General features: G+C 39.1%; 1 protein-coding gene across 1 annotated transcript; it reads right to left on the minus strand.

Annotated features, from left to right (window-relative positions):
• Positions 1-993: 993 nt before the first annotated feature.
• LOC121400595 (retinitis pigmentosa 1-like 1 protein) lies at positions 994-13,306 on the minus strand. The gene is made up of 12 exons (XM_041583985.1): positions 13,277-13,306; positions 8,006-8,062; positions 7,477-7,564; positions 6,466-6,581; positions 4,076-5,919; positions 3,263-3,329; positions 3,079-3,170; positions 2,758-2,934; positions 2,306-2,368; positions 2,049-2,125; positions 1,455-1,597; positions 994-1,176 (listed from the first exon to the last, which is right to left on the minus strand). The coding sequence occupies exons 1-12, from the start codon at positions 13,304-13,306 to the stop codon at positions 994-996; spliced, it is 2,937 nt and encodes a 978-aa protein (XP_041439919.1).
• Positions 13,307-17,297: the final 3,991 nt, after the last annotated feature.

A 17,297-nucleotide genomic window follows, 5' to 3' on the forward strand; every position in this document is an offset into this window, starting at 1 on the left:
TTGATGAGTTTTTTCGAAAGGGCGTTAAAGTCCAGTTCCTTCAAAATAGGGTATAAATGTAACAAGGTTACTATCCTGTGCATGTTAAATGATAATTCACAGCTATAAGTCAATAGCAAGCAGACATGGCATTAGCCAAATGATCCATATGTTCCATGATGGGATTTAGAGTTCTCATCAATGGCAATAAATACAATATTATGGCTGCTGGGACACAATAACTTTAATAATGTAGTCAAGTTGGAGCACATGTTGTACAGTTTAAGTGAGTTTAGCCTTGGCAATCTATATATATATATATATATATATATATATATATATTAACATCACCCATAGATATTATACTGTGTGCGTCTCTGGCTCAGATGGACCTAAAATCTAAAAACTGCTGATAACTGAGACAAATGTCTACAGATAAAAGTCTCTAATTATGTCATATTCTACAACTGATTCCAGAATTAAGAATCATCTGACAATATTTACAGTAGGGGTTTTGGGGGACAAAGCACTACAAATGTGAATCACCCTTATTGTACCTGCCCTGCTTGATCATTACAATTCTCATTTGCTATAAAGATGGGGGCTGATCTGTAATGATTTCTACCCCTCCCTCGGGGCAATAAATTGACAAACAGTCACAATCTATATACTGATTTCTCTTATACTGACTGTTCTAGAAATGTGTTAAATATAAACTTACCTTAAAGAAGGAACATTCCTTTAGTTCTTCTGCATCACGTTCGCTTGCTCCAAGCCGTATGTCTGGGTCTTTCCTCAAGAGCTATAAATATATATAAGTATATATCGTTATACACCCAGAAGCAAATGTATCCGTCTGTTTCTAATATACAGTATATATCATTTACACTTATTCAATGCTTTTCAGTTAAACAGTAAATGTCATTATGATCAAAAGCAGGATCTGCCCATCTGTTTGCATTGAATTCACAAGCCAACTTGCTACATGGTTTCATTGGTCAGAAAACACTGACTTTATATACTAATGACATTTACATATCCAATAACACAAAGACTAACAGCCCCAGTATACAAACTGCTGACACTTACTTTTTGTATAAGACTAATGGCATCTTCATCCAGTTCTTTGGGGTATTTTGGCTCCTTGCTTATAATGCTCATTAAAATCTGATCTATATTATGTCCATCAAATGGCATCTACAGAAGAACAATGGTATTTGGTTACAAAGGAAACAATGCATTAAGAGGTTAAGTTTTAGTGTTCTACAGTTTAATACTACATGAAGCTGATCATTCAGTTCCAATGATGCTGCACTATTGGCTCATATATATGTATAGACAGGCCAAAGAAAATGTGCCGACAACACGGACACAATAAATATGTACTAATCACACTTGAGATGCACAAGATGCACATGAGCAGCGCTACTTTCCATGCAAAACTAGTAACAATTCTACTGGAAACAGACACTTACCTTGTGGAGAAGCATTTGATAAATCACCACCCCTAGTGCCCACCAGTCCACAGATTTCCTGTAGCCATGGAAACGGACGATTTCAGGGGCCATGTAGTAACAGGTTCCTATATCACTGCGGGTTCTGCCATCGAATCCCATAGCTGAAACAGAGACAACACATAATGTAGCTGGAAATCAGCATCCCCTTATACATTACATTTTTACTTTTGTGTAATTCATGTTCCCAATGTTCTTGTCTACTAGAAATCTTAAGAGATTAATATAAATGAATATGTATTTTCCTCTCATTTATGCTTGTTACTGGCTATGGTGGCAGTTTTTGCCTTGGTTATGGTGCTACTGTCTTACAATGGGCTGTAGTCACAATGTTACTTGCTTACTGCCATAGCCCTCCTGTTGTGTTTTTATCTCCTACAAGGGTGAGTACTAGTTGCACATCAGGCGCATGGTAAGATAAATTGCTACATATAAAACTAAACAGTGAGCTGTACCAAGACTGATAGACTTAAATGTGGTATGTGGGTCTCAAATATAATAGGCCCTGGACTGATGTATTTCTTGACTCTCCCCCCAGAAAAATCCAAATCTTACTTTTCTTGGAGATGCCAAAATCAGCGAGCCTGGCGTAGCCATCACGGTCCAGCAAGATATTATTTGGCTTTATATCTCTGCAATAATACAAAAGAACATTATTACTTTAGTACAGGGACATTATTTAAACAAGAAAGTATCAGGATTATCACACATTTAGGAAAGAAGAATTGTCTGTAATAATATCTAACAACACGTGCGAATAAATCATGTTTCCCTTAAGGGCACGTGGCTAGTAAAATTTCATTCATACTTACCGGTGAATAATGTGTCTTTCGTGCAGAAACTGTAGGCCTAGAACAACACAGCCGGCGTAAAATCTACAAAGAAAAAGCAAAAAAGCCTTGTGTGAGTTGTTTCCTAAACATAATATTATTGATGTAGAAATGCAGCACAATGTGACTATTGCTGAATCTCTATTCACTGAGCCAGGCTCTCTATTTCCACTGCACAGTTACCCTTTTTAGCACCAGAGGGGGCAGACCTGACACTTTCCTCCCAATTGGGAGAACATAAATAGCAGATTTCCCCATGGAAAACAGAAATTTGACTGTGAATGGTTCTGGGTGGCAAACAGAAGCCCCCTATATGCAGCTCAGCATGAGATGTTCAGCAGGTCCCGTTCCAATGGCACTGCATGGGTACAGGACTTATTGTGCTGCACAAATCTTATCCCTTAGAAGGTCCCTAACAGTAGAATGTTACTTACACTGCTGTCTCCTTTGGAAAGGCTCGGGGTTTCATATAGGTGGCTAATTCACCACCGGCACAGTAGTCCATTGCCAAGCAATAGTGGTGTTTGGTCTGAAATGAGGCATATAGGCCAACAAGGAAAGGGTTCTTCTCTCTTTTAGCCTCTTCAAGGATGGTCTTCTCTAGTTTTAGCCTGAAAATGAAACAAATACAAGAATATGACATTAAATTTCCACTCATTGGCTAAATGATTGGCCCTCCATTTAAACTGCATAATGTCCAACTGCTTGGCCCCCAACAGATACAAAATATCCCTATTCATTCCCCTATAACTCACCTCATAACATGCTTAGTTGTTTGTAAGCCTTCCTTCTTTAATGCCTTGATGGCAACCTTTTCCTTAGAAGATTTGTGCTTGGCAAGGTATACCTGGAGTGATAGAAACAGTGAAGAAAATGCATTCAGTAACCAGAAATTTGCTCATTTGTGTTTTTATCTTATTTAAGGACAGATCAACTCACTTTTCCAAAGCCGCCTTCACCAAGTAACTTCTGCAGGTCATAGTCCTCGATGGATGTTCTGGACACTCTGAAAGCACATTGAAAAGTGTTAAATACATATATAATACACAACAGCCAGAGAAACCCTGTAAATGATATCCTTCCAAACAGTGCTTAGTGATGTCATCAGTTATAATCTCTGCTCAGTGATGTCATTTCTGTCACATGACTCACTGGCACTTGTGCTTTATAATGAATAATGTGGCCCCTGTTAAATATGAGGAAACTAGAAATCACCTTGTAGTCCAATGACTTGTATAAAAGTGCTTGGCCAATTTACCTGGTCATGGGAGTGTTTGATGAATTATCCTTATATTTTATGATAGGGGTAAATTGTATTTCCTGGTGGAACTTGTATGTTCCAGTGCAAATCAACCTATGTATTTATCAAAAACATGATGCTTTCTAAAATCTATGCCTGGTCTTTAATGTGAAATCATCCCGATCATCTAGTGATAAACTTTATGTAACTTAGTTCTATCACTTGGCCCCTCTGATCCCAACAGTCTCCTGGGTAAAAAATAGTGGGAAGGTGCAGAGAGGCCAGTGATGAGACAGACCCACAACCATTTTTGGGGGTGTCTCACTTCTATAAATGATGAACCCAAAAATGTGCTTGGGGTGCAATAAATGTAAATGGGCCACTGCCACACTTCAAACTAATGTTCATGTGCTACAAAAGGATTATTCCTCTTAAGGAGCTGCTATGTGTTTGTCTTAGTGTAACAAAAAGGATTGAAAAGCAACCAAAATCCAGGCACTAGTAGAACATACTTAGTCTTCTCCTGTTGCTGGAACACTAATTCCGCACTCTTGGGTGTTTCAATTTCTATTTTAACGCTCTCTTCTTCCTTTCTACCTCCTTCATCATTTACTAATTCCTTACTCTCGTGTGGTTTATTTTCTTCTCCCTCTTCTTCCTTTTGATCTTCTCCTTTTCTCACAAATTCCTCACTCTCTGGTGTTTCCTTTTCTACGCACTGTTGTTCTTTTTTCACTTCTCCTTCACTAACTAATTCCTCACTCTCTGGTGTTTCCTTTTCTACACCCTGTTGTTCCTTTATCTCTTCTCCTTCACTAACTAATTCTTCACTCTCTGGTGTTTCCTTTTCTACACCCTGTTGTTCTTTTTTCTCTTCTCCTTCACTAACTAATTCCTCACTCTCTGGTGTTTCCTTTTCTACACCCTGTTGTTCCTTTACCACTTCTCCTTCACTAACTAATTCCTTACTCTCTGGTGTTTCTTTTTCTACACGTTGTTGTACCTTTACCTCTTCACTCACTAATTCCTCACTGTCTGGTGCTTCCTTTTCTACACCCTGTTGTTCTTTTACCTCTTCTCCTTCACTCACTAATTCCTCACTCTCTGGTGTTTCCTTTTCTACACCCTGTTGTTCCTTTATCTCTTCTCCTTCACTAACTAATTCCTCACTCTCTGGTGTTTCCTTTTCTACACCCTGTTGTTCATTTACCTTTTCTCCTTCACTAACTAATTCCTCACTCTCTGGTGTTTCCTTTTCTACACCCTGTTGTTCCTTTACCTCTTCTCCTTCACTCACTAATTCCTTACTCTCTGGTGTTTCCCTTTCTACACCCTGTTGTTCTTTTTTCTCTTCTCCTTCACTAACTAATTCCTCACTCTCTGGTGTTTCCTTTTCTACACCCTGTTGTTCCTTTACCACTTCTCCTTCACTAACTAATTCCTTACTCTCTGGTGTTTCTTTTTCTACACGTTGTTGTACCTTTACCTCTTCACTCACTAATTCCTCACTGTCTGGTGCTTCCTTTTCTACACCCTGTTGTTCTTTTACCTCTTCTCCTTCACTCACTAATTCCTCACTCTCTGGTGTTTCCTTTTCTACACCCTGTTGTTCCTTTATCTCTTCTCCTTCACTAACTAATTCCTCACTCTCTGGTGTTTCCTTTTCTACACCCTGTTGTTCTTTTTTCTCTTCTACTTCACTAACTAATTCTTCACTCTCTGGTGTTTCCTTTTCTACACCCTGTTGTTCCTTTACCTCTTCTCCTTCACTAACTAATTCCTTACTCTCTGGTGTTTCTTTTTCTACACCCTGTTGTACCTTTACCTCTTCACTCACTAATTCCTCACTCTCTGGTGTTTCCTTTTCTACACCCTGTTGTTCCTTTACCTCTTCTCCTTCACTCACTAATTCCTCACTCCCTGGTGTTTCCTTTTCTACACCCTTTTTTTCTTTTTTCTCTTCTCCTTTACTCACTAATTTCTCACTCTCTGGTGTTTCGTTTTCTACACCCTGTTGTTCATTTACCTTTTCTCCTTCACTAACTAATTCCTCACTCTCTGGTGTTTCCTTTTCTACACCCTGTTGTTCCTTTACCTCTTCTCCTTCACTAACTAATTCCTTACTCTCTGGTGTTTCCTTTTCTACACCTTGTTGTTCCTTTACCTCTTCTCCTTCACTAACTAATTCCTCACTCTCTGGTGTTTCCTTTTCTACACCCTGTTGTTCCTTTACCTCTTCTCCTTCACTTACTAATTCCTCACTCTTTGGTGTTTCCTTTTCTACACCCTGTTGTTCCTTCTCATGGTGGGTTCCATGAGGGTTGATAAGAGCAGTTTCACAGCTGCTGATGGAATCCTATAAAGATCAAAAAGGAAAATATATATATATTATACAATCCTTTAAACTTACGTTGTGTCTCTATTCAGAGAAAAATCCAGTCTATGGGTTTACTTTTATCAAGACTTGGCTTTCCTCTTAAAACAGAGGAGTAAGTAGAGAAATCAAAGGGTTCTGCCTATTTGCTGCCAGTTTGGCTGATATCACAGAACCAAGCACATGGGACTGATTTGTATGTTATTTATATTTTTATTTCCTGCATAATGTATATAGTGGTGAGAGAGAGAACCATTCACCAGCAATGTGCTTTGTTTTTACAGTTAATGACCCCCTTTTATAAGAATTGGCATAAGCCATAGGCCCCTACAGACACCTGCTCTTGGTCTTGTGCTTAAGATCTAACTCGGCATTATTACATTCCCAACATGTCTTTGATTGGCTAATAAAGATATTTTATATACTGTATATACCTGTATATAATGTCCTTAGTGTAAGGGCAGTTTTCTTAATCAAAGTCACTTGTATAGGGAAAATGGCCTTTAAATATGAATGCAATGCACTTACACTAGTAGATTTGAGTGCAACACTCTCTAATGAATTCCTCTTTACATCCTTGTGCTCCTGTGATGACACAATGTTTTCAACTTCTACTGCAGGAGTAGCTGCATGCACTGGATATTCTGAGAATATGAAAGAATATTGTTTAATAACTGTGCATGGGATCTAATAATCTATATAACAACAGATACTGGTGTGACAGGTCTACTGATAGAAAACTGGTTAACTTAATACCTGGTTCAGTCTAATGTCACTCATTATATATATATTAAGCCAGTCCTGTTTATTTTCAGAAGACATAGTGGCATAAAAAAGAGAATATTAATATAAAATATGAATATTAAATAGACTGGCTTCAACCAACAATAAATGCTGGAAGTAATAGTCCAGTGATTGAAGTGCTATATCAGACATGTGGTGTAGAAGTAGTTGTGCCTAGAAGAATACTGTGCAAATGGCTCTTGTTTGAATTGTAATAATGAAACATTTTGCAAAACAAGTGTCTTTTTCACACTCACATTTAACGTTAAGGGGAAGGGGAACCCAAAAAAGAATGTTTTGCCTAATAAAAGAAAACATAATTGTAAGCAACTTTGCACTATCCGTTGAGTTGAGTCTAGTTATGTGTCTATGTATTGCTATGTATTGCTATTGAAAGCAGTGTTTGTCCCTTATTCTCTGCCCTGACGGCTCAGACTGTTCATCAGCTGATTATCAGACCTGTCTCTGGGGATCCAAGACTTTTGCCACATTGTTTAGAAAGTAACAAGCAGGAGTTAAGCAAATGCTGCTTCTAATAGCAATTGTTTTTATAAATAACTTTAAAAGCACTGAAAATATGTATAAAATGTATTTTGGAAAGTTGTTTTCTTTTAATCGGCACATTTTTATTTTTGGGGTTAACTTGCCCCTTAAGGAGAATTTTTACTTTCACTAGGAAGTGATGAAAAGTTGGTCATAATAATATTCTCACAAACACTAATAACAAACAGGAAACCAGTGACAACAATTTGATACCTGGAAGTTTCACAGGTTCTTCCGTCAGTAAAACCTCAGGAATTTCAGGAAGTTGAACAGGTGGATCGTTCTTCCTGCTTTTATTTTCCTGTAAAGATAAAAAAAAAGAAACTTTTTAATAACGGCATTATTTAAATTTGATTTTGTTATTGGTCAGAGTCACTTTAACTCAGGAACTATTTTAGTGAAAGACGTAAAGCAGCAGACTGACCCTCATTTTCTATCTATTGAGGGCCACATAACTGTGCATGCCAGTATAATTATGGGATGTGTATATATGAATGAGTTTATATAAAATAGTATTTATTACCACTTTATTAATCTTTTATTATTCATCTTAGGAATAAATGATTTTCCCAATATATTAATTATTCTTAATGAATTCACTAATAATACAGTTATAAATATCATTCTTCCCCAGTGCAATCACTCATTACAGTGAAAGAGTAAAACTTTCTTTTCCAACAATTTGTTCCTAGTGCATTTTCTTCTTGGATTATTATGCTAAAAAAGCTATTAGTAAACTTACCCTTCTGCGGGGTCTGAAAAAATTGCTCAAAGCTTTTCTAAGTCTTCGAAACATTTTCTGTAACATAAAGAATAGAAACATATAGCAGTGAGTTTATGTCAGACTTTTACCTTTATTTTTCTTTGGAAATAATGAACATTTGATATGGAAGTTCCGCTGCACCAGTTGTGGAGGCTTATTAAAGGTCAAATTTAATGGTTTTGAAACCACCCCTAAACTTTAAAATCCAGATTGTCATTGAATTTATTAAAAGTTCCAATTAGAAAAAGTATGAATGAAAAGTTGTTTTGAACAATGCGCTAAAAAAATCCAAATGCATTGAAAACCTCTAAAAAAAATTACATTTTTAAACAATTCAGAGCAAAAAAATCCAAATACCTCAAATTTTTTGTTACAAAATGGCTAAAAATGGTCCAATAGGATGAGCACATGTCCCATTGACTTCTATTGCACCTCCACAACTTGTAGTTGCTTACTTGACATTAAAGGCTTTAAAGGCTTTTTTAGACTTTGGAAAATTACACATTTTCATGATTAGTGGAAAACTTGCAATTTGGTTGTTGGCAAATGGGCCCCACAGAATCCAATAAGCTAAAATAAGGTTTGATAATGGTTCCATAACCAACATTTACTATACTATTTCTATTTATTATTCACAGTCGTGAGCATTTCATAAAGCCTCATCTCACCATATAAAAACTTGAATTATTATACCCCAACCATGGAAATAGCTCAAATCCAAAAATACACCATCTAAAACCTGTCAAGTTCATGTAGGATTCAATGACGGAGGTCCCTTGAACCATTTAATTTTAATAGCCTTCATGATGCTCAGGTTTTGCCTAAAAACACGATCAATTCAAGTGATTTTTTCATACCAAAAGCTCAATCAATTTGAGTTTTTGGGTTTCACAACTCAAACTAATTGAGTCAAGTTTTTACCATTAGAGTTTTTTATTAGGAAGAGTAACAGATCAGTTTTACCAGTGCAGGGCAACATGATATTTTCATTACTTTAAAACACTTTCATTCTTTGGTGTTACTGTTCCTTTAAATAAGATACCATTCAAGTTCTGAGTTCATTAGAGGTCACTCAAGTTCATTAGAGTTCATTAAAGTTCATTTAATTAAATTCAAGGTTATTCAAGGTCATTCAAGTTAAATTGAGGTATAAAAAACTTGACCTTTGATAAATGACCCCTCAGTGCCATGCAATTTGCCTAATGTATTCCCATATCTTATTTTAATCCCCTAAACCAGAAGTGAGCCCAAGCCTAAATCTAAACACACTTTGATTATTATGCATTTGCCAACACTGTTTTATCTCTCCGGAGAGAAATGCTTCTGTTTGCTGAATCAATGTTGGTGTTGGTAAATTTATATTAAATATAGTAGGTGTGGATAATATAGAATTGTATATCTCAGGTAAAAAAGTAATTTTGCTACATAAAGCGATATACTTACCGATTGTTGTTAATAGATGAATAAGATGAAAATCTCTGTTCAGATATATATATATATTTATGTATATATAGATATATATAGATAGATATATATATATATAGTAAAACAAAGTAAATGCGATTAACACTGATCAGATGATGCAACCAGTCTGGTCAGAAGCTAAACCGCAAATGATACAAGAGTGGAACTGAATGCTCTAAGCTTGCTTTTGACTATTATGACATCACTGCTTTTGACCATTATGACATCACTTCCTGTTTTTTGGCCATTGTGACATCACTACTTTTGACCATTATGACATCACTTCCTGCTTTTGACCATTATGACATCACTGGTTTTGACCATTATGACATCACTTCCTTCTTTTTGACCATTGTGACATCACTGCTTTTGGCCATTATGACATCAGTTCCTACTTTTGACCATTATGACATCATTTATTTTAACCATTATGACATCACTTCCTTATTTTGAAAATTATGACATCACTGCTTTTGACTATTATTAGGCTAATACTTTATACAAAACAAAAGTGGATATGTGTATATGTGTGTGTTTAATTGTTACAATTGTGTGCTGTGTATGTGTGTATGTGCTGAACATGCTAAAGCCCACCCACAAAACTGTCACAATTTACCCACAAAAATCCCAGTCCCCTGCAAATGAGCATAGGCCACTATTTGTTATTTTACAACTTCTTCTACTTTTTCTACTTTCATCTTTTTAACTTTCCTTCATGCAGAACTTTTTGAACGTGGACTTTTTACTGGTGGCGCTGCTGAGAGAATCTCTGGAATTTCTACTCTCATAAGAACACTCAGTTTACCTGATGATCTTTTCATGGATTGCAGTGAATTCAAGTGATTTCAAGTGATTTCATCAGCACTTGGATTATGAATTGAAGTCTTGCACAAGACACTTTTACTTGTCATTTCAGCAGAATTCAGTAAATGACTGAGCTCCTGAATTTTCATTCAATGGATTTATCCAATGAATTCATCTCAGCACTTTATTCTTGGATGAAGATATGATACACATATACACCTGTTGTCTTTTCATCTCTCTCTATTGATCAGGGGTCACATTTATTAAGCGCAAACCTAATATTCACAAATGGCCTTTTCCATAGAGTTTGAAGCAAATCATTTGATTTCAGCAAAAAGAAACCTTCTGATTGATGGTAACGAAGATGCACAAATCCATCAATTGGAAGAAGAAGAAGAAACTTTAGGCAAAATTGATTATAGAGTTGGGCTAAGTGTTGCGGCAAGGAAGGAACAAAATGTTAGCCATCCCCAGTGTGAATATGTATTAAGCACGGGGAGTTAGTACTCGGGGTAAATAAACCACGGAATCCTCTCATGTTTGACTCATGGAAATGAGTCAAACAGCAACAACAGATGCCAAAGTGCCACTTCAACTGGAAGTAATAACCATGGCTATAGTTCCATTCTTACTTTATTCCATACAGAAAAACCCATATCTATACATAGTAACATAGTAAGTTTGGTTGAAAAAAGACACACGTCCATCAAGTTCAACCTTTTAACTATTTTTTAACCTGCCTAACTGCCAGTTGATCCAGAGGACGGCAACCCCCCCCATCTGTAGCCTCTCTAATTTGCCTCAGAGGGGAAAAAATTCAATGGCAATGGGACCAGTCCCTGGATCAACTTGTACTATGAGCTATCTTCCATATCCCTGTATTCCCTCACTTGCTAAACACCATTCAACCCTTCCTTGTACCTATCTAATGTATCAGCCTGTACCCCTGATTCACTTCCCAGCTCTCCCTGTAACACCCCTTTCCCTCCTCTAATCTCATTGGCTCCCTCCTGTCTGCTGGGAGGAGCTACTGGTGAATAAAGCATCCGACCCTTCCTTGTACCTATCTAATGTATCAGCCTGTACCCCTGATTCACTTCCCAGCTCTCCCTGTAACACCCCTTTCCCTCCTCAAATCTCATTGGCTCCCTCCTGTCTGCTGGGAGGAGCTACTGGTGAATAAAGCACCCGACCCTTCCTTGTACCTATCTAATGTATCAGCCTGTACCCCTGATTCACTTCCCAGCTCTCCCTGTAACACCCTTTCCCTCCTCTAATCTCATTGGCTCCCTCCTGTCTGCTGGGAGGAGCTACTGGTGAATAAAGCATCCGACCCTTCCTTGTACCTATCTAATGTATCAGCCTGTACCCCTGATTCACTTCCCAGCTCTCCCTGTAACACCCTTTTCCCTCCTCTAATCTCATTGGCTCCCTCCTGTCTGCTGGGAGGAGCTACTGGTGAATAAAGCATCCGACCCTTCTTTGTACCTATCTAATGTATCAGCCTGTACCACTGATTCAGGGAGACAATTCCACATCTTCACAGCTCTCCCTGTAACAAACCCCTTCCCAATATTTAGCTGGAACCTCTTTTCTTCTAATCGGAATGAGTGACCTTGTGTCAGCTGGAAAGACCTACTGGTAAATAAATCATTAGAGAGATTATTATATGATTCTCTTATATATTTATACATAGTTATCATATCTCCCCTTAAGTGCCTCTTCTCCAGTGTGAACATCCCCAATTTGGCCAGTCTTTCCTCATAGCTAAGATTTTCCCTTTACCAGCTTAGTTGTCCTTCTCTGTACCCTCTCTAATACAATAATGTCCTGTTTGAGTGATGGAGACCAAAACTGTAAGGCATATTCTAGATGGGGCCTTACTAGTGCTCTATACAGTGGGTCCCCCTCCTCCCGTGACTCTCTGCCCCATTTAATACAACTCAAGACCTTATTTGCCCTTGATGCTGCTGACTGGCATTACTTGCTACAGACAAGTTTATTATCTACAAGGACTCCAAGCTCCGTCTCCATTATGGATACCCATTAAGGGTATAAGTGGATATTGTTACATCCCAGGTGCAGGACTTTACATTTATCAACATTGAATCTCATTTGCCACTTAGCTGCCCAGATTGCCAGTTAGTCAAGATCCTGTTGCAAGTGCCACATCTTGGATGGAATTAATTGGGCTGATAGTTTTGTGTCATCTGCAAACACTGATACATTACTTACAATACACTCCCCTAAGTCATTAATGAACAAGTTAAATAAAAGTGGCCCCAATACTGAGCCCTGAGGGACCCCACTAAGAACCTTACTCCAAGTAGAGAATGTCCCATTAACAACCACCCTCTGTACCTGATCCTGTAGCCAGTTTCCTATCCACGTGCAAACGACTTCATTAAGCCCAACAGACCTTAGTTTAGAAAGCAGTCGTTTGTGGGGCACAGTATCAAACGCTTTGGCAAAATCCAAATAGATCTACTGCCCCCCACTGTCCTCATCATAAAAAGCAATCAAATTAGTCTGACATGACCTATCCCTCATAAAGCCATGCTGATTGCTGCTCATAATGACATTCACATGGACAACATTTTGAATGTGATCCCTTAACAAGTCTTCAAATAATTTGCCCACCACAGACATCAAAATTACTGGCCTATAATTGCCAGGCTGAGATTGTAATCCCTTATTAAATATAGGAATTACACCAGTTTTCCTCCAATCCATAGACACCATACCTGTTGTGTCCCACATGCATGTGTTATGATGTTCATCAGCTATGTTTGCCTGTAGCTAGTTTGTTCCTCTCTCTCCCCTGTAGTTTGGTTCCGCCCAGGTAGCCACCCCTCCCATAGTCAGTATTCCTGCAGACAAGTATCTGTAAGCATGCACTGCATCTATCTCTCTGTACCTGGTAAAGCTACTTCGTTTTGACCTATGGAATTTGTCACTAAGATTTACACTGCAAGATTAAACCTCTTCGAAATCTTCATCTGTGTCTTCCATTGAGTCGCCTATCTGTGGATACTGCCCTTATGTAAGTTATTGCCATTCCATTGGGACTTGGGATAGTCTAGGGATCAGTAATTACATAGCTACAGCAGCTGAAACAGAATAGTCAAAACGAATAGAAGACCATACAGTCATCACTGTGATATTCAGCAGCCTGAGAGCCCTGCTAGTCACACTACAGATCGCAGTACATTGCGACCAGCATATTACAGAATTTACACAGCTACACTGCACTAATCTGTGAGGAGGCCAGTGAGAATATAAACTGTGTGTCTGCATTATAAACTGTGTATTCTGAGTACTGCTCATCAGCCTGCACTGTGAAGCTAAAGAGAGGCAGCATTTTTCCCTGCAGAACATCTCTCCTGTTCCCTCCTTCTGCAAACTGTTACTTTGTATCAACTCACACACAGCTCCCTGTAACCTGACACTCATGGCTGAACAAGTCTTCCCTCTGAGCCAAGCAAAAAACACTGAGGATCAGCAAATGCCTGACGATCTGCTACAAGAGGAAAGTACAGATATACTGACAGAAGCAAGTGTCAGACCCAAACGTATAACTAAACTTTCTTGGAAATCCAAAGAAAACTTTGAAGTTACTATGGATGAGTTCTCAGTTGATCTAACACACCTCTGGGAGAGGACTGTGCATTACATGTCTGAAGTCACACAGCCTAGCCAGAGAGTACTGCAACTAGAGGGCACTCTCTTACACTTCAAGTCTGCATATGAAAGCTACCAGAGGCTCTGCACTAAGTACATGTCATTCCTAAAGAGCACTAACACAGAAGAATCTTTAGAAGAACTAAAAAGGTTTGGATATCTGAACCAGGAGAGAAGTAAAAAGGTGTCTGAAACTAAAGCTAATGTAGAGGCAAGAATTACACAGCTGCAAGAAACTGCATCTCATCCCTCCACATCTACTAGACACACTAAGAGATCTTCAAGATCATCCCACTCAAGAAGTTCCACGCTTAGTGAACTTATAAAGGCTCGTGCAGAGGTAGAGGCTGCCAAGGTGCGAGCAGCCTTCGCAGACAAGAAAGCAGAAATGGAAGTAGAAGCTGCCCGCAAGAAAGCTGAAATTGAAGCCTTAGACAGAAAATGTGAGCAAGCTACAGCAGAAGCGAAATTAAGAGTTTTGGAACAAGCTGTTGGAAGTGATTTAGACAGTGTCAGTATGGCAAATTCAGAGGATTCCATGGAGTGCACTAAGAACTATGTCCTTAACCAGAACAGCAATTTCTCTGCCACTTCTGAGGCTCCTGATGACACAGACACTCCTTTAAGACATCAGCCTTCTGAACGTATTGTGACCACGCAAGACCCTAAACCCTCTGGTCCCTTTGCCCATCAAGATGGGCCCTCAAGCTGTACCTTGCCTCACAAGTCTCAGACTACTAAGTATCAGTCTGCCAACCCAGGGGTCAACATCCAAACCAAGCTACCATCACCTTTTCAGGTTACCAATATGCTTCCTGATTATAACATTTCTTCTGAATCACATCCTGCTATAGCAACGAACTTCCAACCTGTTCCTGACTCGAACCCTCATGCAAATCCATACTTTCCTAGGCCACCATGTGCCGATGTGTCAGATCTCGCTAGATACATGGTTCGCCGTGAGCTCACAAGCACTGGCCTCACAAGCTTCGATGACCACCCTGAAAATTATAGAGGATGGAACTCTACCTTTAAGGCTGCCATAAATGACCTGGGAATACCTCCTGGTGAAGAATTTGACATGTTAATAAAGTGACTAGGCCCCCAGTCAAGAGAACGTGTGAAGCGACTGAAGGCTGTTCATGTTGACAATCCGTCTGCAGGTCTACGTGCAGCTTGGGAACGCCTAGACCAGAGTTATGGTAGTCCAGAAGCTGTAGAAGATGCTCTGCTTAAAAGATTGAAAGACTTTCCCAAGATATCCGGTAAGGATAATCAGAAATTTCAGGAACTGAGTGATCTTTTGCTTGAACTACAGCTCGCTAAGGCAGATCCTCACCTCCCAGGCCTTAGCTATCTTGACACAGCCCATGGTGTGAATCCAATTGTGGCAAAACTGCCGTATGGAATACAGGAGAAGTGGGCAACCATGGGTTCAAAGTACAAGAAAGAGAAACAAGTTTCTTTTCCACCATTTTTCTATTTCTGTGACTTTGTCAAGAACATTGCCGAAACCAAGAATGATCCAAGCTTCTTTTTCAATAAGTCAAACATCTCGAGTCCAAATTTCGCTAAAGACAAATTTGCTCTGAATAAACACAGGAGTCATAGGGGCCCCATGTCGGTTAAAAAGACTAATGTGCTACCTGATCCTGTTGCTAACCCTGAAAAGAGCAGAGAAGTAGAAAATACAGAAAATCCCAATCGCCAATGTCCAATTCATAAGAAACCACATGCTCTTAAGAATTGCCACGGGTTCCGAAAAAAACCATTGCAAGAACGCAAAGAAATTTTAAAGAAACTTGGGATTTGCTTTAAGTGTTGTGCTTCAACAGAACATCTCGCAAAAGATTGTAAAGCTGGAATCAAATGTAAAGATTGTGGAAGCAATACCCATGTACAAGCACTCCATCCTCTTCAGCATACCTCTTCTTCTGCAGATTCTGATCTTGCCACAAATCATGGCGGGGAGAATGCAAATCAGACAGCAGACTCTACTTCAATTTTTTCCACATGCACTGAGGTTTGCGGAAAAGATCTTTGCGACAGGTCTTGTGCAAAAATATGCCTAGTCAGAGTGTATCCCAACGGACAGCCTGAAAGAGCCATGAAACTATATACAATTCTGGATGATCAGAGGAATCACTCACTTGCCAAGTCAGAATTCTTTGACTACTTCAGGGTTAAAGGAAATTCCCTACCATATACACTTGGTACATGTGGAGGTGTTACAGAAGTGTCCGGAAGAAGAGCTAATGGATTCATGATAGCTTCTCTTGATGGTACTATAGAACTGTCACTGCCTACCCTTGTTGAATGCGACCAGATTCCTTCCCACAGAGAAGAGATCCCTACTCCTGAAGCTGCCTTCCATCATGCACACTTAAGAGCTATAGCTGAACACATACCACCACTTGATAAAAATGCAGAAATTCTTCTTTTGCTCGGCAGAGACATTCTAAGGGTGCATAAAGCACGCCAGCAAATAAATGGTTCCCATGACGCTCCGTATGCCCAGCGCCTTGATCTTGGTTGGGTTATCATTGGCAATGTGTGTATAAACAGAACAAAAAGAGCTACCAACATTTCTTCTTGCAAAACTTACGTGCTACCTAATGGACGCGAAACTCTTTTCGAACCATGTCCTTATCATTACAGTGTAAAGGAGAGATTCAACAGCACCAGAGACTGGCAATCCATCACCAGTGTCAGTAAATCCACCTTTAATCACCAGGAGGATTGCATTGGTGACACAGTATTCATTTCAACTTGTAATGATGAAAAACCAGCACTTGCCATTGAAGACAAAGAGTTTCTCAAGATCATGGATAAGGAATTCACTCAAAACCAAGAAAACAGTTGGGTAGCCCCTCTACCCTTTCGTACACCTAGAGAGAGACTGCCAAACAACCGTCAGCAGGCAGTTTCCAGATTTGCTTCATTGAAACGTTCCTTTGAGAGGAAACCAGAGATGAAGAAACATTTTGTATCCTTTATGCAGAAGGTTTTAGAAAATGATCACGCTGAACCTGCTCCACCATTGAAGAAGGGTGAAGAATGCTGGTATCTTCCATCCTTTGGTGTGTACCACCCCCGCAAACCTAGTCAAATTAGAGTAGTATTTGACTCGAGTGCTCAATATCAAGGAGTCAGTTTGAACAATGTTCTCATTACCGGGCCTAACTTGAACAATAACCTTATAGGAGTGCTTATCCGATTCAGACAAGAGCCTATAGCAGTAATGGCCGACATCCAACAAATGTTTCACTGCTTCATTGTCTGTGAACAGGACAGAAACTACCTTAGGTTCCTATGGCATAGG

Source organism: Xenopus laevis, chromosome 1L (assembly GCF_017654675.1).
Source record: "Xenopus laevis strain J_2021 chromosome 1L, Xenopus_laevis_v10.1, whole genome shotgun sequence".
NCBI lineage: Eukaryota > Metazoa > Chordata > Amphibia > Anura > Pipidae > Xenopus > Xenopus laevis.

Excerpts from the sequence above, each read along its gene's own strand:
- LOC121400595 (XM_041583985.1), bottom strand. The coding sequence starts at position 13,306 with ATGGAAGACACAGATGAAGATTTCGAAGAG. Across the intron at positions 2,935-3,078 it reads ACAACTAAGCATGTTATGAG|GCTAAAACTAGAGAAGACCA; the intron begins GTGAGTTATAGG and ends TTTCATTTTCAG. Across the intron at positions 2,126-2,305 it reads GAAAGACACATTATTCACCG|AGATATAAAGCCAAATAATA; the intron begins GTAAGTATGAAT and ends GTATTATTGCAG.